A 21887-nucleotide genomic window follows, 5' to 3' on the forward strand; every position below is an offset into this window, starting at 1 on the left:
ACAGAGGAGGGAGAGCTTGTACCTGAAGACGGGCTGGAGAGGGCTCTGCAACTTACCTGGCTGCCTCTTCTTGCTATGACTGAGGGCTGCTGGGAGCAGGGGGTGGGGCTTGTTGCATGTGCTCACCCCCTGGGCTCTTTACTGCCGGAGCTCCGCTCTTGTGTGCTCCTGCAGGAAATGACACCTGGGGAATAGGGCACCTTCATGTGTTCACAAGGCTACCAAGCTCCAGGTGGGGCCTAGGTCTCCTGCTGTTACAATTGATTTCCAGATGACGGAGATCAGTTACCCTAGAGAAAATGGCTGCTTTAGAGGGTGGACTTTACAGCACTAAACCATGCCGAGGTCACTCCCCTCCTCAAACCCTGCCCTCCCCAGGCTCCACCCTCAGAATCTCCTTGTCTTTCCTCAGCCAGAATTGGCCACCCTATGTGTTCATGACAAAAAGTAGAGACATCACCCTGCCAACAAAAGTCCGCATGGTCAAAGCAATGGTCATGTATGGCTGTGAGAGTTGGACTATAAGGAAGGCTGAGCGCCGAAGAATAGATTCTTTTGAACTATGGTGCTGGAGAAGACTCTTGAGAGTCCCTTGGACTGCAAGGAGATCAAATCAGTCAATCCTAAAAGTAATCAACTCTGACTGTTCCCTGGAAGGCCAGATAATGAAACTGAAGCTCAAATACTTTGGACATCAAATGAGAAGGGAGCACTCACTGGAGAAGACCCAGATGCTGGGAAAGACTGAAGGTCAAAGAATACGGGGACGGCAGAGGATGAGATAGTTAGACAGTGTCATAGATGCAAAGTATGACAATCTGCACACACATATATAGTGTAGTTTATCAAAAACATAATATAGTCAGAAACCCGGAGTTGGTAACCCTACTTCTGCCTCCAAATCTCCAGGAATTTCCCAGCTCAGAGTTGGCAACCCTGTTCCAAATGGAGCCCTCCTACACATGTACAAGAAAGCGACAATATTTCTAAAGGCAGCATTTTTTTAACATTTAGAAAGTTAAATCTCATAAATTAAAATGTGCGGTTTTTTTAGTTACCATTTTTAGTATATATTCTAATTAATTACACATTCAGGCCATCTTAATAATAGCCTAAATTGGTCCCCCTCACAAAAAGATATTGCAAAACTGGAGAAAATGGCAAAGGGGACAACCAAAATGATTAAGGAGTTGGAACATTTTCTTATGAGGAAAGGCTGAAGAGTCTGGGGGAGCTTTTCAGTTTAGGAAAGGGATGACACGGGGAGGGACATGATACAGGTTTATACAATTATGCATAGGGTCAAGAGGGCAGAGAACTTTTTTCTCCCAAAATACTAGAAATTGAGGGCATCCAATGAAGCTGATGGGCAATAGATTCAGGATGGACAAAAGGAAATACTTTAGTCAACAATGGATGTGGCGTCCACTGCTGATGAGTGTAGAGTTAGGATTGCCAGGTCTGGGAAAATACCTGAAGACTTTGGGGGTTTATCTAGGAGAGGGCAAAGTTAGGGGAGGGGCCAGCATGGTAGCCCCAATAGCTAGCAGTCCACCCTGCAAAGCAGCCATTTTTTTCCAGGGGACCTGAGCTCTGTCAGCTGGAGATCAATTGTAAAAGCGGGAGATCTCCAAACCCCACCTAAGAGAGGGCCATGAACATAGATGGCTTTAGAGGTGGATGACGCAGACTCATAGACAGAAGGTCCATCAACAGTTACTAGCCATTGCGACCAAAAGGGATCTTTTGTACTTAGAGGCAGGAAACCTCTGAATAGCAGGGCTAGGAGCAGTGTTCCCTCTAAGCTGAGTTAGTGTGAGCTAGCTCGCAGTTTTTTAGCCTCTGGCTCAGGAAGGATGGCTCCAGAGCAAACTAATTGATGCAATAGCCAAATCACTCGCTCACAACTTTAATGCCAGCAGCTCACAAAGTAGAATTTTTGCTCAAAAGGCTCCACAGCTTAGAGGGAGCATTGGCTAGGAGGCAACATCGGTGGAAGGCCCCGGCCTCGATGCCATGCTTGTTGGCCCTGTAGGGCAATTGGGTAGCCATGGTGACAAACAGGATGCTATGCTGGCCTAGATGGTTTGATCTTCTTACATGAATATCAGCCAAAAGAAACTGTGACAGGAGAGGGAACAATCCTGCCTGGAGTACAAATGAAAAATGAATGGAAACATGAGGGCAGGCCACAGTCCACAACCTCTTCAAGTGTGTGAGCACGTTTGGAACTCTGACACAGGGAGGCAGACACATCCATTTGTTTGTTTGTTTGTTGTATTATAACCCGCCCTCCCTGCAAGCGGGCTCAGGGCAGCTCACATTTATGGCTGCTGTGGGAGGTGAAGCCAGCCACAAAATGGCTGCCACAAAAGGTAGAGCCAACCACAAAATGTCAGACAGTGGGTCATGCATAACTCTAATAGCAAGTCTTCAATTTAATATTTCAGGCAGAAGGATGCCTTTTAAAATGAACATACTATTTAAAAATATTTTCTTACATACATCATGAAGTGACAATCCTTGTGCTGAGGTAGCAGCTCCTGCCAAAGCAATTTTTAAAGGATTTGCACATCCAGTGAAAACTCCAGTGCCATCAGCAGCCCCATCCGGTTTTCTAAAAACACTTAGTATCACATTTGGGACCCTTGAATTAAGAAGTTATACATCAATGCCATCATTGTGACTCCATTGACTTCAATAGATTTAGAATGGGGTAACTCTGCTTAAACAGGTCACTGTTAATACACGATTAATTGCAGTAGAGTAGATGTTGTGTGCATACTTTTTATATATGTGTTCATAAACATTTGGCCATGTATAGGTGTATACACACCAGATGCAGTACACATACAGTCACATGCATTATGTACAGACTTCTATTAATACAAACACACCTACAGGCATATGAAACTGAGACGTGTGTGTGCCTATATACATACATTCACATTTATATGCAATATATACACTTTCATACACAAACATATATATATCCATCCCAGAGGAAAAGGCATGGTTTTGCAATTGATATCTGAAGGAGATAAGGACAAAATATATTTTAATCAATTTAGCTGCATTTATTTAGTAAAATACAGAGGTCACTGCAATGCTGAAGTCAAAGATACAATTAGCCAAAATACATATACTGATAGCCATCTGCTGGTTGTCCCCAGACTGAAAGATGCCCGCCTAGATTCAACCAGGGCTAGGGCTTTCTTGGCCCTGGTTCGGGTCTGAAGGGACATGCTTCTCACTGAGACCAGGGTAGGGTTGCCAAGTCCAAATTTCGTAATAGCGGGTGGACTCCCGGACGTCCCCTGGAGTCCCCTGGTGCGTGCGCTTTGCGCGTCCGCTGCAATCACATCACCCTGAAGTGATGCAATCGCGTTGCACACTTTGGGGACGGGGCCACAATCATCCAAGGGAAAACCATAGAGTTTCTGGGCACATCACGTGCTTTAGGGGTGGGGTCGCCCCCGGCGGCCCAATCCCCGCTGGTGTGGAACGAGCCTCTCGGGCAGGGGTTTCCCTGCACCCAGGGGGACTTGGCAACCCTAGATCAGGACCCTGCTGCTCTGTTAGTTTCGCAGGGCTTACAAAACAGACCTGTTCTGCCAGGCCTTTGGTTCAGGCAGCGGGCATCTACCAGTTGGCCTCCCTATTACTGTTGCTGCATGAGGCCACTATAGCTCGGCGCTGGCCCACTCATTCCCGGCTGTAGGAACTGAAATTGAATATACAGCACTGCCCACTTTCAATGTTTTAAATTGGTTTTATTGTATTAATTTAATATTGTTATTTATTGTCTGCTTGACTTATTTTAAGATTGTATTACATTTATTGTTGTGAGCTGCCCTGAGCCCACTTGTGGGAAGGGCGGGATATAAACTGAAATAATAAAATAAAATAGTAAAAAATAAAATAAATATTTAATCCCAATTAAATGTTCATAGACTTGCAGCCAAAGACTTCCACCCTCACCATTCTTAATTGGAAATAGACCCCAGTGAAATCAACAAGGTTTTTACTTTCAAGTAAACAGGGTTAGGACCAGTGCTTCCTCTTAGCTGTGCGGTCTTGAGAGCAGAAATTCTACTTTGTGAGCTACAGGCATTAAAGTTGAGAGCGAGAGACTTGGCTGCTGCATAGATTAGTTTGTCCTGGAGCCATCCTTCCTGAGCTAAGACAAAAATGTGTAAGCCGGGGGCTGTGAGCTAGCTCACATAACTCAGCTTAGAGGGAACAATGGTTACGACCATGGCTATTTGAACCTACAACCTGAAAATAAAAGCCTCCCATGTTGAACTTAACTTTCCCATTGGGTGACACAATGGCATTCCTACAATGGTGTCGAGTGTTCCTAATGTTTTACACATGTGCCAGCAGTCCTTACAACAACCCTAAATGGTAGGCCAATATGGTTATTCTCCCATGGGGGAGACTGAAACTGAATGCAGGCAGGCCTTGCCTCAGTACACCAGTGAGACTGTGGCTAAGGTGACAATTTTGCACAGGGGACTTTATGGCTCAAAGCTTGTGCTCAGCCATCAAATTACAGCAGCTCCAAAAGTACACTTGGGAACAATAGGGCAAAGAGTCTAAGCGATGCAAGTCTAAGCCAAGGAAGAGCGCCAAGGCAGTACTTGACCCTGAGAACTCCAAATATCTTCCTTCTTATTCAGTAAAATGGCTGACAGTTGCATGGCAAGGCTTTCAAAACTATGGATTTAGAAATTGTTATAATGGATAGATTAGGAAGTCTTGTTTTTATCTCCTCTTTGTGGCTAACAGGTTCAAAAATCAACCAGAGTTCAGGAGCCGGCATGCATTGGATTGACCTACAAAATAGTAGCAATGGTTTTTGGAACACACCATACACAATGCACCATGCACAATACAGCCGGCCACCTCAGGCCAGGGAATTGTGCTCTTAATTATGGATAAGCCACTAAAGTTAATCACCAGCTTGATTAATTCAGTACAGAATGACTTGCTTTAATATATAGCTTTGAAAATGGCAGCCTCTCCCATTAAGGATGTATGCTGGCCCAAGTTCCATTCAGCTGGTTGTCAAGACAGCTGCATCGTCAATAAGAGCCAATTAGGCCAACTTACTTGTTTTATTGGAGACCCCCGTTGGTTTATTTCCTTTTCAGTGTAAAATCTAACCAACTAATGATGCTAAGCGGGCAACATCCTGAACACCAGACAGAATCATCATTGGCGCTTCTCAAGTCTTGTCAGCTGGTTAGTAACCCAACACTAGGAGGCTCATTCAGCAGTTTTAAGAAAGACCAAGTTTCTATTGGTTGGTGGCCTCAGCTACTGAACAAGCTCCTTATTAGCAGCATGCAGTTCTCACGTCTCATCCAATCAGTTCTTGGAAATTAGTAAAGTGGTAGTTGCTATGGAGGCCCCAACAATTCACAGAAACAATCCATGATGGGCTTTATATGCTATGATCACGCAAGAGGTGGGATAGCTACCAGTCCTATATTCAACCTACAATAAACCAAAAAAGAAAAAATCTCTCACTACTGTAGAAGGTAGAAAAAGTCTGGGAGGAAAGATCAAATGTGGGATTTAGTCATGGATGGAACTGGGCTGAAGACAGGACACTTGTGAACTGGAAATCCTGTTAAAAACAAACCTGGAATTTGTTTTGATTGTTATCCTGCCTTTCCCAAAAGACTCAGCTTTGGTGACATTTAAAAAAAAAAATAATCCACATATTCAGCATATTCCATTCCATGCACACCCTACACAAATCACAAGTCCAATTCAGGTTTATAATCCCAGGAACCATGGCTCCCATAACCTTTAAAATATAAAATGATGGGAAGCTGTGACTTTTTGCCCTGGCTTTTGCTTTTTAACAGGAAAAGAAACTCAGCAGGTGAAGTTTTTCCTGGGATAGAATGAAGTCTGCAATGGTAAATTTCACCCTATTACATTTCTACATTGGCAGGATATTGTTTCAAGAGGAGCACAGGGGCAGAGCTGGTAATAAAAAGGGAAACCTAGTGTTGATGCAACTTGTGCAGTAGCAGCACATTACCAAAGCATCTTTTGAAGAAAAAAAACTATTTCTCCACAGGCTGTAATTCACATTCAATTTGTTTTTTTAAAACTGCAGATCATGTTTTAATTTTAAAATACTGCTCATAGCCAGTTTGGTGTAGTGGTTAAGTGTGCGGACTCTAATCTGGGAGAACCGGGTTTGATTCTCCACTCTTCCACTTGCACCTGGCTAGATGACCTTGGGCAAGCCGTAGTTCTGATAAGAGCTGTCCTTGATTGAAAGAGAGCAGTTTCTGTCAGAGGCTGAGCTCTCTCAGCCCCACCTACCTCACAGGGTGTCTGTTGTGGGGTGGGGAAGGGAAAGGAGATTGTGAGAGATTGTGAGTGAAGGGCGGGGTATAAATCCAATCTCCTTGATAAATGAGTTATAAGGCATGCGTGTAAGTCTATATTGCCAGAGAGAATCTGAAGAAGAGTAGGTTTTTATACCCCGCTTTTCTCTACCTTAACAAGTCTCAAAGCGGCTTACAATCACCTTCCCTTCCTCTCCCCACAACAGGCCTTTTGTGAAGTAGGTCGGGCTGAGATAGCTCTGAGAGAGCTGTGACTGGCTCCCAGCAGGCCTCAGTGGAAGAGGAGCACTGGGGAATCAAACCTGGGTCTCCAGATTAGAGACCACTGCTGGCTCTCTTATTTAATATTCTACTTCCCTCTTCTTCTTATAGGCTTTCACTTTGTTGTCGTGTTTTCCCTTCCTCCATGCATCTGGACATAAACTATATACAATTCTTTATCAGCCCTGATCCTGCAGAGACTTCTACATGCGCTGCTTTTTGGCATGGATTGGCTAAATGCCTATCAGTCAGATGGCCTGTATTCACCATCTTCTCAAACCGAAAGGTGCTCCATTGGCTTCTATGGGAAAACATGTAGGGGATGCTATCAGTGACACTGCTGAGGTAGAACAATCTTGCCCTGCCCCACCAAAAACTAGGCTGACCAGTGCCCGGAGGCTACGGTCCCTCCCACTTAATCTCTGGGATGTCCAAGGCAACCGCTATTTTCATCCTGCCACGTGAGTCAATGGCTTCCATTTCTTTCTGTATGAAAGAAACCACAACCAGGGTTATGATAACTTGTACTTTGTAAGCAGGATTGTCCATCATCCACACCATGCCAGACACTGGTAACCCCATTGTCAAGCAATTCTGGCCCCAAACTGAACAGACGGGAGGTCTCCCAGAATTGCAAGATGGGAAATCTCCCAGAATTACACGTGATCTCCAGAAGACTGATAGCAGTTTCCCTGGAGAAAACTGATGCTATAGAGGATGGGTTCTATGGCATTATATCCCATTCAGGTCCCTCCCATGCTGAAACCCGGTCCTCCTCAAGTTCCACACACCCCGCCCCCGGCCAACTCACCAGAAATTTTCCAACCTAGAGTTAGCATTCCTAATGCTGGGCACCTAGTCTGTGGATACCTTTTAAGACATGAGGACCTGCTGCACAGGAAACTCAGTGTGATGTACAGACAAACTGGCTTTCAGTCTAAAGTCTGAGTCCAGTGGCACCTTTAAGACCAACAAAGTTTAATTCTGGGTATAAGCTTTCACTTCGAAGAAGTATGCATGCACACGAAAGCTTATACCCAGAATTAAACTTTATTGGCCTTAAAGGTGCCACTGGACTCAAACGTTGTCCTGTTGCTTCTGACCAACATGGCTATCCACCTGAATCTGGCTTTCCGTTTGTACATACATATAAACCAGACCTTTGGTTCCAATCCTTCAAGCATCTGCAAATGTGCCATGCATACTGACATGAATATACTTGAATTTTAATGGCCTGGTCCCCAAGTTTCAGAACTGGGACCTTTAAAAACCCTTAAATAAGAAGACCCCAATCCTTTTGCAAACATTCATGTATCGTGGAAAATGTGTGCTTTTCATAACCTGCAATTTATAAGTCTATAAATTACCACCACTTTAAGATGATATTTTTTGCTTGCAATATATACATTACCAGACAATTTGTAAGCATGTACACATGCAGAACAAACATGGCAAAGATTGCATTACTATGGATCGTATCGACCATCACATTCACAAGGCCAGTCAAGACATTTGCTAGCAAGAAATAAAGCAGCTGGTTTTTGTTAACAGCACTGACCATGCACACGCTTTGGGGCAACATTGGTCCTTTCTGGGGTTCCAGATCATGTTTTTTATTTGTTACAGATGACTGTGCAAAATTCCAGCTGCAAGGAACAGTCGCCCCATCTACCAGAAGCTTTGCAAACACCAAAATAAGATCAGCTGCTAAAAATAAGCCAAAGAGTGACAGGCCATGAGCGACAACCCAGACACAGAACGAGAGATTTGCCATCCTTCGGGATACGGTTTCGATGTATGTCTGAATTGCACAGAGAAATAAAAAGAGAATGAGAATTGCCCACACGAAGGAGTATATCACTCCAACCCACTCCCGGACAGAGCCTCTTTTCTTTAACAAATACAAACCCACCTGCACGCTTGCCATGTAGATGGCAAGGTAGCCAATGATGGAAAAGACACCCTCCCTGTTGGCATTTAAAAACCCAGCCCTTGAACCTCGCCCATCACTCCCGTGCAAGATAAACATCTTCAGGGGTGTAAAGGTGAGAAAACATTCATATACTACAGCAAGCGTTATGGCTGTAATCCATGCTTTGTGCACGGGAAATAAAGTCAAGATCAACGATGCTGCCATTCGCACAATGGCTAATGTGAAGAAGAAGTTCCAGTGTGCGCCGTACTCCGATACGTGTTCGTGGTACTCTACCGCCTTAACACTCATCAGTCGGCCAAAGCCAAGGAGGAGCAGAGGCCACACGGCGAAGAATTGCCTCGCGAGGTAGAACTTGCTTTGCGCCACACCCGATTTCATCCGGACTTCAGGACAAACCACGGCATTGCCAAAAACAAATGATCCAACCCCAAAATCCATAACTCCTGTTCCGTAGGTCTCAGTTTTGGCATATCGGCGGGGGTACTGCGGGAAATCCACAGCCAAAATGCTGATGGATGTTAACACATTGACATACACTCGGAAGACTGTTATGGAAGGAACGTACTTCGGTTCTAACTCTGCACTCAGAAAATCACTTAGGATTTGCTGAAGTGGCACTTTGGTATGAGTCGTTCTTCTACAGTATATGTAATAAAGCAGGCCTGCACAGAATGCCATAATGGAAAATATCACCCAGGGGAGGATGGGAGCCAGGACTGTACAGCAGAACACAGGAGGGACCACTAAAACAGAGAAGTCCAGGAAAAAATGGGCGCTTTTTGAATTCAAAGGTCTTCCGTGGTGGAGAAAATATAAGACCAACAGCAGTCCTCTGGACAGCAGACATAACGGTGCCAGGGTTAAACCAATTGAAATCTCAAGCAAGGTTGTGCCATTCAGGTTACTTATAAATTCTTCTTTTAAGAGTTTCTGTGACATTCTTGGACCTGTGCAAGGTTTTTTTGAAAAAAGAAAAGGCAGAGAATATCAGAGTGAGCAAAGCAAATCAGAGTTGAGCAACTGAATGTCATAACTCTGCATTCCTGAGCCAGGAAGAGCCCATCTGGCCTATGAACCCTTGTTTAGGAAGCGGCAACACAGTCTAGAATCCAAGAATGCCACCTTCAAATTGTTTTTACTTAAACTGTTTAATTGTTGGGAACTGTTTTTATTCCACTGTCTTTTTATCGCTGTTGTTCATCGCTCAGAGCCCAGAATACACAGGGATAGAGCAATTCATGCATCAAAATTATAAATAAATAAAGCCCAGATTCAGCAACCATATAGGGCTAGTCTATTGATCCTAGAAAACGCAGGTCTGCCCTCTTGATGTGACAGGTGGCACCTCTGTATTGGGCACCTGGTCTGGAGTCAAGGAGAAAGATGGAATGCTAATCCTTCCCCTCAGGTCTGACACGACGGCTGGTCAGCTCGAGGTTGAGGCAATGTTGCTGCAACCAAAGAGAGCAATGCCTGCGATATAGTTTCAGAGGGGAGCCATGCTGGTCTGCGGTAGAACCGCCAGGCTCGAATCCAGTAGCACCACCAAAGACTGATGAGAGCTCCGTTCATCGTAATATTTATGTATTTTTATATATCCTTTCTAGCTATTTTATTGCTGCAGTCAGTATGTTTTTAACACAAGTGTGATTCTGTTGATTTACTGGCTGGATGCTGTAATAAACTATCTATCTGTGCTCCCTTTGTCAGATACAGGTGGGGATGGAGATCCTTCGGCATTTGTATCTGAGGAAGGGAGCTTCGACTCTCAAAAGCGTTTGCCACAAAAATCTTGCTGGTCTCAGATCCAGCTGTGCTAGAAAGCATGAGGTGATGGTGAACAGGAAGAGGGTCGTTCTGGGAGGGATCCCTGAAGAAAAAGGGGGTTCAGTCCTGGTCTGTGGACGTAGCAGACTCTAAAGGAACATATCTCCCGGTATTTCCCCATGCACCAACTACAATCTTCAGGCTGCTGCCTTCCAGTTGATCCTTCACTAAAGGTAGCCCACCAGGTACTGAACAGAGCCCGTGCTGTTTCAGTTGTAGCCCCCTTCCTCAAGACTCCCTCAGGTGGTGAGGGGGGGCACTGTCTCTAGGAGGTGCCATGAGCGAGGGCTTTTGATGGTGCGTATATTGCTGCAGGTTTGGGGCAGGCGGATATTGGCGGTTTTATTGCCGCTTGTACATTTTCAATTTTAGGTTTGTAAGCTGGTGTGAGCCAAACAGAAAAGGCAACGTATAAATATTTTAATAAGAATGAATGGAGGTAGTAGAACAGACAGCACTGCTTCAGAGTACAGGTGTGAAATGGCATTTTGAAATGCTCCTCATAAGGGGCAACCTGTCCTGGAACTTTCTTTCCTGTTCTGCTAGTCTTTTATTTGCACTTGATGGGAGGCAGTGCGTTCATAAATAGCATACCCCAGTGGTAGCCTAAAGTGTATATTCCCTCAGGTCAGGATTCTACCACCTCATTCTGCTGCATGGATAGTCCCACACCTTAATCCTTAGGAGTGCAGGAGAAGATACGAAGGATGCAGCTGTCAGGACAGAGTGCAGACAAAGAGAATGGAGAGGGCCAGTACTCTCTTCTGCTCATGACAGGGACAGTGTGGTCAAAGGCTAACAGGAGAGAAGGAACCTAGGGCCACTAAGGGTAATAAATACTGGCCAAAGATAAGAACAGGCCCCTGCCACACGGGGGAAAACCAAAGTACAGCTTTTTAAAGCCGCACCAATAGAAACATGCGGCAGCGGGATCACATAGATCCCCTGAGTCGCTGCGCAGTTCCTCCCCGGCACGATCAGATGCCGGGGGGGAAGCTACTGAAGGGAGAGCGAGGCTGCCAAACTGCGCATGTGTGTGCATGCGCAGTTTGCCTGGATTGTTCCGGATGACGGGCGCGGCGGCGATCCCATGGCCACGCTTGCTGTGGTGCTTCAGGTAAGTCCTCCTCTGTAGGAGGTTCTTTTTTGCAGCGGCTTTTCCAGGTTTAGGGACGGGTCGGGGACGGGTGCGCGCAGCTCCCAGATGTTGCGGTGAGATCGCGCCCATTTGCTGTGCCCCCAATCCGTCCCTCTCCTGGGCCAAAATCTTCCGTGTGACCAGGGCCACAGAAGAGAAGCCAATGTTGGATCAGGCCAATGGCCCATCCAGTCCAACACTCTGTCACACAGTGCCATCAGTGGGGCCAGGACACTAGAAGCCCTCCCACTGTTGCCCCCCCCCAAGCACCAAGAATACAGAGCATCACTCACCCCAGACTGAGAGTTCCTATCTATTCCTTGTGGCTAATAGCCACTGATGGACCTCTGCTCCATATGTTTATCCAATCCCTTCTTGAAGCCATCCATGCTTGTAGCCGCCGCCACCTCCTGTGGCAGTGAATTCCATGTGCTAATCACTCCTTGGGCACCTGGTAGATCTGTTCTCTCTTTTCAAAATGTGGTGTTGGAGAAGAGTTTTACATAGGGGATGCTAGAAAGACAAATAAGCGGGCCCTAGATCAAATCAAGCTTCAATTCTCCCTAGAAGCTAACATGACCAAGCTGAGGCTATTGTACTTTGGTCACATCATGGGAAGACAAAAGTCACTGGAAAGGACAATAATGCCAGGAAAAGTTGAAGGCAGCAGGAAAAGAGGAAGTCCCAACACGAGATGGATTGACCCAATCAAGGAAGCCACAAAGGCCCTCAGTTGGCAAGACCTGAGCAAGGCTGTTAGGGATAGTACGTTTTGGAGGTCATCAATTCACAGGGTTGCCAGAAGCTACTTGTTGACAGCCCATTAAAAGAGGTACTTTTCTCCCTTTTCCACAATACAAGAACTGATGGGTACTCAATGAAATTGCTGAGCAGTCGGGTTAGAACAGATAAAAGGAATTCCTTCTTCACCCAAAGAGTGATTAACACATGGAATTCACTGCCACAGGAGGTGGTGACAGCTACAAGCATGGATGGCTTCAAGAGGGAATTGGATCAACATATGGGGCAGAGGTCCATCAATTGCTATTAGCCACAAGGTATAGATAGGAACTCTCAATCTGGGGCAAGTGATGCACTGTATTCTTGGTGCTGGGGGGGAGAAACAGTGGGAGGGCTTCTGGGGTCCTGGCCCCACTGGTGGGACCTCCTGATGGCCCCTGGTATTTTTGGCCACTGTGTGACACAGAGTGTTGGACTGGATGGGCCATTAGCCTGATCCAGCATTGGCTTCTCTTCTGTTCTTATGATTACAAAGATCTGTGAAGCCTCATTCAAAACAGTATTGGCTCTATTTCAGCTTTTCTCCCTGGAAACATAGTTTGAGACACGTCTTGGCCGGACAAGTTTTAGCTTGTCTGCAGGCAGCTCTTCTGAGTAAGGAACTGGATGAGAAACAGGAAACAGCAGCACCTTTGCCCTCCTAAGCAGCCAAAGACCTTTCGAAACTGCAAGCCTCCCTTCAAGCACTGCCATCCATCTGCAATAAGAGGGCATCCTTGCTTCATCACATCTCGGGCTTTTTCGGTGAAAGAACCCACACCAATACACCCAAGTCAGCTCAGTGCCTTCTGTGCCCAAGCCACCCTCTGCCATGCCTGGTGAGGCAGCAGCCAGGCACCTGGGTCTGGATCCAGTTCCCCTCCTCCCGGCTGCCATCAGCAAGGCCAGAGGGAGGCGAGGAAGCAGCCAGGCACCCCTCCAGCACATCCGGATCCAGTTGCAGATCAGAGCCCCTTCCTCCCAGGTACCAACAGCCCTGGCTGAGGACAGAGGAAGCCACTGAGCACCCTTAGAGAACCACCGTGGTGCAGAGGCTTTGGACTAAGGACTCAGCAGGAGTCCATATTTTCTTTTGTGTTTTAAAACAGCATTTTTCCCCCTCTTGCAAACTTTGCATTGCTGGTATTATTTTTCCCTCACCAAGGGTCAAAGTAGGCCATGATGAGAACCTTCTTCCAGCAAGAAAACAGTAGAGAAGGAAAGGGTTAATGTTTCCCTCAGCACCCTCCCCCCCCCACACACACACACCATTCTTCTCCATGATAAAGCAACCCTGGCAGCTAAAGTTGCAAAAAAGGGCAGAGATGCTTAAAATAAGCACAGAAGGCACCATGAACGTGCAGTTGAGCCATAAGGCTGAACAGAGGCCCAAATTCAAATCTTCAACCCTGCCATGAAGCTTACTGGGTGATCTTGGGTCACTGATTCTCTCTCCTTACACTAGACTGCAGGCACAGATCTTTGCTCAAGTACAAGGGCAGCTGGCCACTTTTGGCTTTTAAGGTGCATGGGTGGATTAAGAATGAAATACACTTGTACCTCGATTAGGGGCGCCTACTTCTTCTTATTCTGGTCTTCCGTTTTGCTGTTCCGCCTGCTTCTCTCTTACAGCTGTCCACGTTACTGGGTGCAGAATTTCCCTAACCTCTCTGTGAAGCAGGTGCGGAGACGTACAGGCATCATGATGACTCTGGCCAACCTGTCCAGGTCTAGAGCTGCTTTCTGCGTGGCTGGCAAAGCTTTGTCAGAAGAACCCAGAAATTCACAGCTTCCTGAAACGGAGATCTCATTTAGCCTGGATATTGTACATTTAGGGAGGAAATGGTCAAAACCAGTTGGAAAGGTTTCTTGTTAACGGCAACCCAAACTAAGAGCATTCAAGACTTACAGGTGTACAGACGTGCCATCCAAAGCAAAGTCACACTCTTCAAAGCTTTGAGTGGCACTAGAAAAGTGGCAGAACCTTTTGTGGACTTGAGACCAAGGTTAGGGTTAGGGTTAGGGTTAAGTTGTGTGAGGCCAGAGTTTCAGCCAATTTGATCAAAGTTTGTTGGTCTGAAAGGTGCCACTTGATGCAAACTTTGCTCTGCTGCTTCTGACCAACATGGCTACCCCACCCAAATCTATTGCAATCATCCTTATATTTATCACAGAGAAAATCAGAAGCCTCCTTTTATTTTATATCATTTTTCTTCTTTGTTTTTTTATTCCCCTGTTATTTGTTATTCTTTCTTTTAATAAAAACTTGTTATAAAGGTGAAAACAGTCCCTTACATTCTTTCTGCCCATTTGTAACTTGTTTCTTGCATTACTAACAATGCAGGGGGGTTTCAAACATTACACAGAGATAGAAAGTAACTGATTTATATAAATAATATACACATATTTAAATAAGTCTCCAGGTACTGGAAATACACAGGGTTGTCAGCTGGCCCAGAGAAAGATGTCCTGTTCAGCTGGCCCAGAGAAAGATGTCCTGTTCCTTTAATAGTAGTTTAATGTGCAAAAATGTGTAGGTGAAGCTTTTCATGACATGGATGTAAATTGCAACATCCCACTAAGCCTCACTTAAAAGAACAGGCCTGTGAGCAAAACTAGAAATGTCAGAAACAGCTTTCCTGAAGGAGTTTAAAGAATAAATTAACTTTGTATTGAATATGTGAAAATACCAAATGACTACTGACATATTAACAAGTCAACAGTCAACAGATTACTTATAGGAAAGATCTATAAAATCACAGCATCTAAACATCCTTCCTAACAGAAAATCAATTAACTACCATGTGCCTTTAAACACCCCTTCCTTAAAGCCAATGCATTGCGCAAATTCCAAAATCTACTACCCATGAGATCAGGTTTTTATAAATTTGTCTCAAGCGACTTGAGTCAAGTCCAGTTTTTCCCCAGAAGGTATATTTTTATAAACTGCCAAACCCTACATAGCCCGTATCTTTTAACTGGAAGCATTTCCTGTTTTCAGACGTCAACCAATATCACAGCTGGCTGCAAACACACACACACGAACGATGCAATGAATAAATAATTACTTAAAACGGCATGATCTTTCTAAAATGACTGTGGACACGTCATAATAATTAAACCACGGGAAAGATCAAATGCTGCATATCCTACAATAGATAGTATTTTTAAAAAACAAAAGCAGGTGGCAGTTCGGTTAAGTCGAAAGAGTCTCACCAAGAAGTTCACTCGAAGGCCCTTTGCTTTTTCTTGGAAATATCAAAAAAAGCGGGGAAAGGTATGAATTGGGTTATCTGCAAGCGCTCCGATGCCCTGCGTATTCCTCCTGCAGTTCTTTGGAAAGAAGTAAATAAGGGTCCTGCTTCTTGCCGACATTTTCATCAAAAAATAGCCTGCGAAACCGAATCGCCTGATTCATCAGGCTGCTGGTCGACTACTCTCTCTTTTTAAAAAACTAAACGGATTCCGGTGGGGTGGGCGCTGATCTTATGCATGTTTAAAGGTAAAGGTTCCCTTGCTCGAAAGCCAGTCGAATCCGACTCTAGGGTTGCTGTGCTCATCTCCGTTTCAAAGCCGAAGAGCCAGCGCTGCCCGAAGACGTTTCCGTGGTCATGTGGCCGGCATGACTAAACACCAAGGCGCACGGAACACTGTTACCTTCCCACCGAAATGGTACCTATTTATCTACTTGCAATTTCTTGCTTTCGAACTGCTAGGTTGGCAGGAGTATACATGTTTACTCCAAAGTAAATCCCACTAAAACAAGAGTTCTGTGGCTTATCGAAAAAGCTTGCCAACCTCTAGGTGCGGCCTGGAGTTCTCCCGGGATCCCTCCAGGATTTCCCAAGAGGAAATTGCATCGCGCATCCCCGCTGAGCTAATCCCCGCTGACTCTGACCCCAGATCTACAGGAGTCCCTATTGTGCTGGCTTTCTACTTGCAGGGAGCGGGTTTTTTAAAAATACAAATAGATCAAAATGGGTCGCCGTGTTAGCCCGTCTGTAGCAGCAGAGAAGAGTCAAGAGTCCCCAGGAGCCCCTTAAAGTCTTTAAGGTGCTTCTGGACTCTTGCTCTTTTCCTGCAAAGGCAGTTGACGACAGCGCCGTTTCTCTCTGCTCGCCCAAACCCACGCGAATTCCAGCCGCTGCTCTTTTTTAATCCCCTCTCCCCTTTTGCAATCCGAATTCGGTGGCGTTCTCACTGCCGCCTTTGGCGTCAGCGCGCCCAGCTTGGCTCTGGATTCAAACCAGGCAGCCTCCGCCTCCAGCTCCGCCCTTGCAGTTGGGCGTGATTGACCGTCCTCAGCCTCTCCTTCCCGGCTACCTCTGGAGGACGCTTCCTTTGGGCTCCGTCGCTTTGGAATCTTCCCCTTTCCTACTCCACGGGACGGGTGAGTCCAGTTAGCCCCACGCGTTCTTTTCCCCCAACTTAGAAGTGGCACCGCTTCTTGCCAAGCCAACTCGTATGTCTAAGGTTGAAACCCAGCACGTATTCTACCCCCCCAGCCGCATGCTGTAATCATATATAAAGGAACGAGGCAAAGGGTGCCTCTGCGCACGTACAAGGTGCCTTTCCACACGCCCTTGTGTGATGGAGCAGCTCTTGCTTGGCTCGGAGAAAGCAAAGGACCCCATTGCAAAACGGACTTGAACTCAGGGCCCTTTTTGGCTGTTTTTCTTCAGGCAAAACAACTTAAGCGTTATTCCCCTCTAGTGGTAATGTTTTCTTTCCTCCCTCCCCTACCTGCAAATATTCATCTTAGCACGGCCCCAAAGCATTTTGAACTTTCCTAGTTGTGCTGGTGGTTTTTACAGTATGAGCGTTCTGTTGGGGGTGACCAGTTTCCCATTTTAGAACCTGAATTTTTCAGTAGATTTGGATTTTAAACAAAGAAACAGAAACCTTATTCCTCCAAACTGTAGATCACCATCAAGCAAAAATGTTTTAAAACAACATGTTTAGGATTTCAAAGGCACATTGTTATTAACTCTGCCTTCTTGCGTCATCTGCCCCTTTGGTAGGCCCCCTGTTGAACATGTTGTGGGGGGGTGCTTGCCAGTGAGCTACAGGTCTCAGGGGTGAGCACTGCTTATGGTGTGTTAACTAAGAGCACTCCGTCCATGTGTAAAGGTGCGTTAGTTCTCATTAGCTCTTGTAGTCCAGAGCTGGACCATAGCCAGAGTAAATAGTCTGGAAACTGGCCCAAAATTAAATCTGGCTAGGCCCAAGTATGCCAACTTGGAAAAAGGTTTTGGAAAAGGATCCCCTGCACGTTGTTATGACCAGCTTGAGTTCTACATAGAATAAGGAGTATTTTTCTCTCTGTGTCAATATTTGGCGATATGGCGTAGATGCCCATCAGCCAAATTTTCTTTCAACTGCGTGAACTCATTTTCCATTTTGTAGTTCCTTCCCATTGGAGTTTACAAAGTTTGTTCAGGATTTGGCAGTGACTGGTGACTTCTTTTTTTAAGTTAAGGTGTTGATCTTTTATGTTTTTGTTTATGTTAAGGAGAATAAAACCAGCCAGCATATGCGAAGCTGGAGTCACCTGGAGACAAATTTAGATTAGCCATAGGTGGCTGTACCGGTGGTATGCTAAGAGATGTATATGGTGCAATACCAGACAACCAGTTTGGTGTAGTGGTTAGGAGCGTGGACTCTAATCTGGGAGAACCGGGTTGGATTCCCCACTCTTCCACTTGCACCTGGCTGGATAACCTTGGGCAAGCCGTAGTTCTGATAAGAGCTGTTCTTGAAAGAGAGCAGTTTCTGTCAGAGCTCTCTCAGCCCCACCTACCTCACAGGGTGTCTGTTGTGGGGAGGGGAAGGGAAAGGAGTTTTAAGCCGCTCAGAGACTCCTTCAGGTAGTGAAGGGTGGGGTATAAATCCATTTTCTTCTTTTTCCTCTTCCTCCTTGCTTACAAATAAGCAAGTTTAAGACCGGCCTAAATGGGAATGTATGGCCGAGTTCAGACTGGCAGTTTGGCCCGGCAGCCAAACGTTTCAGAAGCGTTTCAGTAGCGGATTAAAGAGGCGGGGTCACACAGGCACATCTTTCAGGCGTCCCCCAGCCGTACGCCAGCCGTCTTGTGCTGCTTCCCTCCCGAGTTTAAAAAGTATCAGGTGAGAGTGGTAGCAAATCATGTGTAGAGTGGGTTGATTCCGGTTCCCTGAGTGTGAACGCAAGCGCTGCTAAGGCGGGAACAACTCGCAGTCCTTGATAAGAGGAGCTGGCTGTTTCCGCAGCAGACTGTCAGCTATGCTGCCATGGGGGTTGGGATAGCTAGGCAGAGTCAGTGTAAGTGCTATTGCATTCCTTTCTGTGCTTCACACTGAAATGCTTATCTGTAACGATGTGCAGGTGGGAGTTGTGTTTGCTTTTTTCCAGGGAGCCGTGGGAGAAGGCGAGTTCCCAGCTTCGGCTCGAAACTGTTTGCTAGCTTTATCCCGTGTGCGGGAGGGTGCCTAATTGGCCAGTGGAGTGGGGGGGTGCATACGAATACCCTATATCTTATTATGTCCAAGGGGCAACTGCCATTCTTAACAGTTACTATGTTAACGCACCTATAGCTCTTCAATAAAAATATAACCTTTCCTTAAAGCGTGTACTCTGTTGTTGGCTGTGGGTTCTGACACAGACGCCCATGCACATAGGCGCATGCAGCAGAGCGCAGAAGCAGCCGCTAACAGCCCACCAGGGGTGGGCCAACAGTGCAAACGCTCCCTTGCGCTTCCTCCACGGTATCCTCCTGCTTCATTCGCTGCAGTGTGAATGGGAATACCGCGACCAAGCCGTTCCAGGTCTGTTCCGGGTCTTGTTTGACATGACTCCCTAGTGCTTTAAATTGCCAGTCTGAACTCAGCCTATGAATGTGTTGGGGTGGGAAGAACAGGAGGGGATCCAAACCACATGTCTGATCTTTTGAAGAGGTAACCTTGTCCATAACTAGAGCATTAGTGCTTAGTAGCATAAGGAAGAAAAGTGGCAGGTCTCTGCCCCAAGGAGATTACAGTCTCAATTGCAGCAAGGTAGGGTCAGCATCAGCCCCCACTGACTTGCTACTTTGGGCGATCGTTAATTCTGACAGCCCCCACCTTTATCTTTGTAGGGCCCATTACAAACACACACCTTACTGCAGATTTTCAGAGCAGTAAGCCTTTAATCTTGAATTCTTTTTCATCCGGCGTATTTATTCTGCAGCTACAGTTTTTAAAAAAAACAACACTTTTCTAAATCAGGGTGGAACATCACTTGTGATGTGGGGGGTGGCATCCAAAGGTTTTTTTTTTTTAAAAATACACACTTGCCCTATTGCAGCTGCGCAGTAGCGTGCAGCGAGCACCTTCCATTTAAAACCTCGTGGTTCAGGCGCTGCACATGCATTTTAACCTTAGTTGGTTGAATGAAAAGGAACTGAAAGGAAGGCTGGCAAAGGGGGGAACCCCCACTGTTGAAACTGACCAGACTTTTCCTGAAATTGACAAGCATCTATGAAGCCTAGTTTCCCATATAGCTGAGCACTAGGGGATTCTCTGCTGTGTTATCGGCCACAGTGGAAAACAGGAAAGAATCACAGGATCTTATAATATGGGGGAACATGTTGAATGACACTGGCACTGCAAGTTGTGATTGCTGGCAATGTGTGTGTGCACATGCCCCTGTGCAAGGTCGGCTGCAACTCCACCAAACTTTGCACAGGGCTGCAATTTGTATGGGGGAGGAGTCCTCTGGCAGAAGCTCTGAAGAGATCTTAGTCTTGTGCCACTAAATTGGGGGGAAAAATGGGGGGATGTTTTCCCTGATGCTCTAGCACAGCTGCATAATAATGCTAATATCCTGCCCTTCCTTGCAAATTTGCGTGGTTTTATCTTTGTGATTCTCCAAGTTGATCCTGCACACTGGTTGTGATCTTGGCAGTTTTTTTAAAGCCTGTCCTGTGCAGCTTGCCCTCTATCCTCCAAATCAATCATTCCCAAGCGATTGTTAAGTTTGGCAGTTTGCAGGAGGTCCGTGTGGCTCAGCCACCATTTTAATGTTAGCCTTCCAGAGACTGCCAAAATAGTCCCGTCCCCCCCAAGCTTTGTTCACTAAAGCATGAAAGGGAAAAATGTTTTCAAAACTTTAGGCTTCCCATCCCCCGTCTCTCTCTCTTTACATCTCATGTCAATTTCATTCCACACTGACCATCCCCACCCTTTATTTTGTTTGCATGCAGCACTAAAATCCATATATATATATATATATATAGCACTGGGGACGCTGCCATTTGCCTCCTCTCCGATACCCCTTTAAAGTCAATACCAGCAGGGAACTAAACCTCACGCAGCTTGTAGACCGATAAATGGGGAAGGATGGCAGAAAGTGCAGAGTGGGTGGAACAACCTTGATGTGGGTGGGGTGTAAACTTCAAGGGGTGGCAAAAGGGTGGGGGGAATCTGAGGGAATGTATACGTTTTTGAATGGCCTTTGTCTTGGAAGTGAAACAAGGGGAAAATTGGCACAAAAGTACTCTAAGAAAACCCAAAGAAACAGCAACCAGGAAGCAAACTGAGTGCCGCAGGAAGGGAAATCGATGCAGAATGACAAAGAAAACCCGACGGACGTGCATGATGAAAGCGAGGGAAAGCACCCGTGCATGATAGGCCTAGGTGAGGGGATTCTGTTCCCCTTCACAAATTTATTTTCTTTTTCCCAAGGCTTTGAACACTGAAAGTGCTATGTAAATACGATTGTTATTCTGTTTCCAAAATACACGATAGTAGATGGAGCAGGCGGATGAGCCAGAATTTGGGGAGTTGTGGGGAGGAAAGACGCAACTGTCCCCTGCCGCAGACCTTCTTCTGTTCTGTGGGGTGGGGAGTAGATGGGGAAACTGTTCTTCCTCTCTTGAGGGCTTGGATGTCGTCACCCCAGGTCCCCAACATTTTTGAGTCTGTGGGCTCCTTTGAACGTTTGACAGAGCATGGTAGGCTCAGCCACAAAATGGCTGCCACTGGAGTGTAGCCAGCAGCAAAATGGCTGACGCAGCTATCTTTCAATCACATGGTGAAGATCCTTGTGCTGTGGTGACATCTTCTGCCAAAGCAACTTTTAAAAAATCTGCACAGTCAATCAAATCTCCAATGCCCAATCAGAAGCCTTGCCGGGCAAAAGCCCCACCTGGCCCCGCCCACTTGGCAGTCCCCAGGAAAGATGTCGGGGGTGCAGTGGGGGGGCATCACATTGGAGACCCCTCCCCCAATCAGTCAGCTCTTCTGCTTCTTGGATTGGGTTGGTTCTGCGGCGGAGAGGTATACAACAGACAAGAGCAGGAAGCGGATTTCGGTTTGGTTGGGGAATGAGAACAAAGAAATGGAATTTCACAACAAAGTAAAAGGTGGGGGTGTGCTGGGAGTCATAGGGACACCCCACAGAGGCTCAGATCTAGGGAGCAGCAAAGGAACATGGTGAAACTCTCTTAAGAGCTTGGTGTGAAACAACAAATTGCAGGAGGGAGCAGAAATTTAAAAATCACTCCAGAAATTTAAAAATCACTTCATGTCCTCAGGGGCTTCAGGAGGCTGAATT

General features: G+C 46.1%; 2 protein-coding genes across 2 annotated transcripts in view; one reads left to right on the forward strand and one right to left on the reverse strand.

The window, feature by feature from the left end:
• Positions 1-7954: 7954 nt before the first annotated feature.
• Positions 7955-15617, reverse strand: PIGW (phosphatidylinositol glycan anchor biosynthesis class W). The gene is made up of 3 exons (XM_015409486.1): positions 15533-15617; positions 13877-14109; positions 7955-9518 (listed from the first exon to the last, which is right to left on the reverse strand). The coding sequence occupies exon 3, from the start codon at positions 9508-9510 to the stop codon at positions 7999-8001; it is 1512 nt and encodes a 503-aa protein (XP_015264972.1). The 5' UTR covers positions 9511-9518; positions 13877-14109; positions 15533-15617; the 3' UTR covers positions 7955-7998.
• A 1015-nt stretch (positions 15618-16632) lies between these two features.
• The window catches only part of MYO19 (myosin XIX), a 73346-nt gene continuing 68091 nt past the window's right edge, over positions 16633-21887 (forward strand). The window contains exon 1 of the mRNA XM_015409494.1: positions 16633-16706. The gene's annotated coding sequence lies outside the window, so the exon portion shown is untranslated. The remainder of the gene's footprint in view (positions 16707-21887) is intronic.

This window comes from Gekko japonicus, unplaced genomic scaffold, assembly GCF_001447785.1.
Source record: "Gekko japonicus isolate JY-2015 unplaced genomic scaffold, Gekko_japonicus_V1.1 scaffold959, whole genome shotgun sequence".
Classification (NCBI taxonomy): domain Eukaryota; kingdom Metazoa; phylum Chordata; class Lepidosauria; order Squamata; family Gekkonidae; genus Gekko; species Gekko japonicus.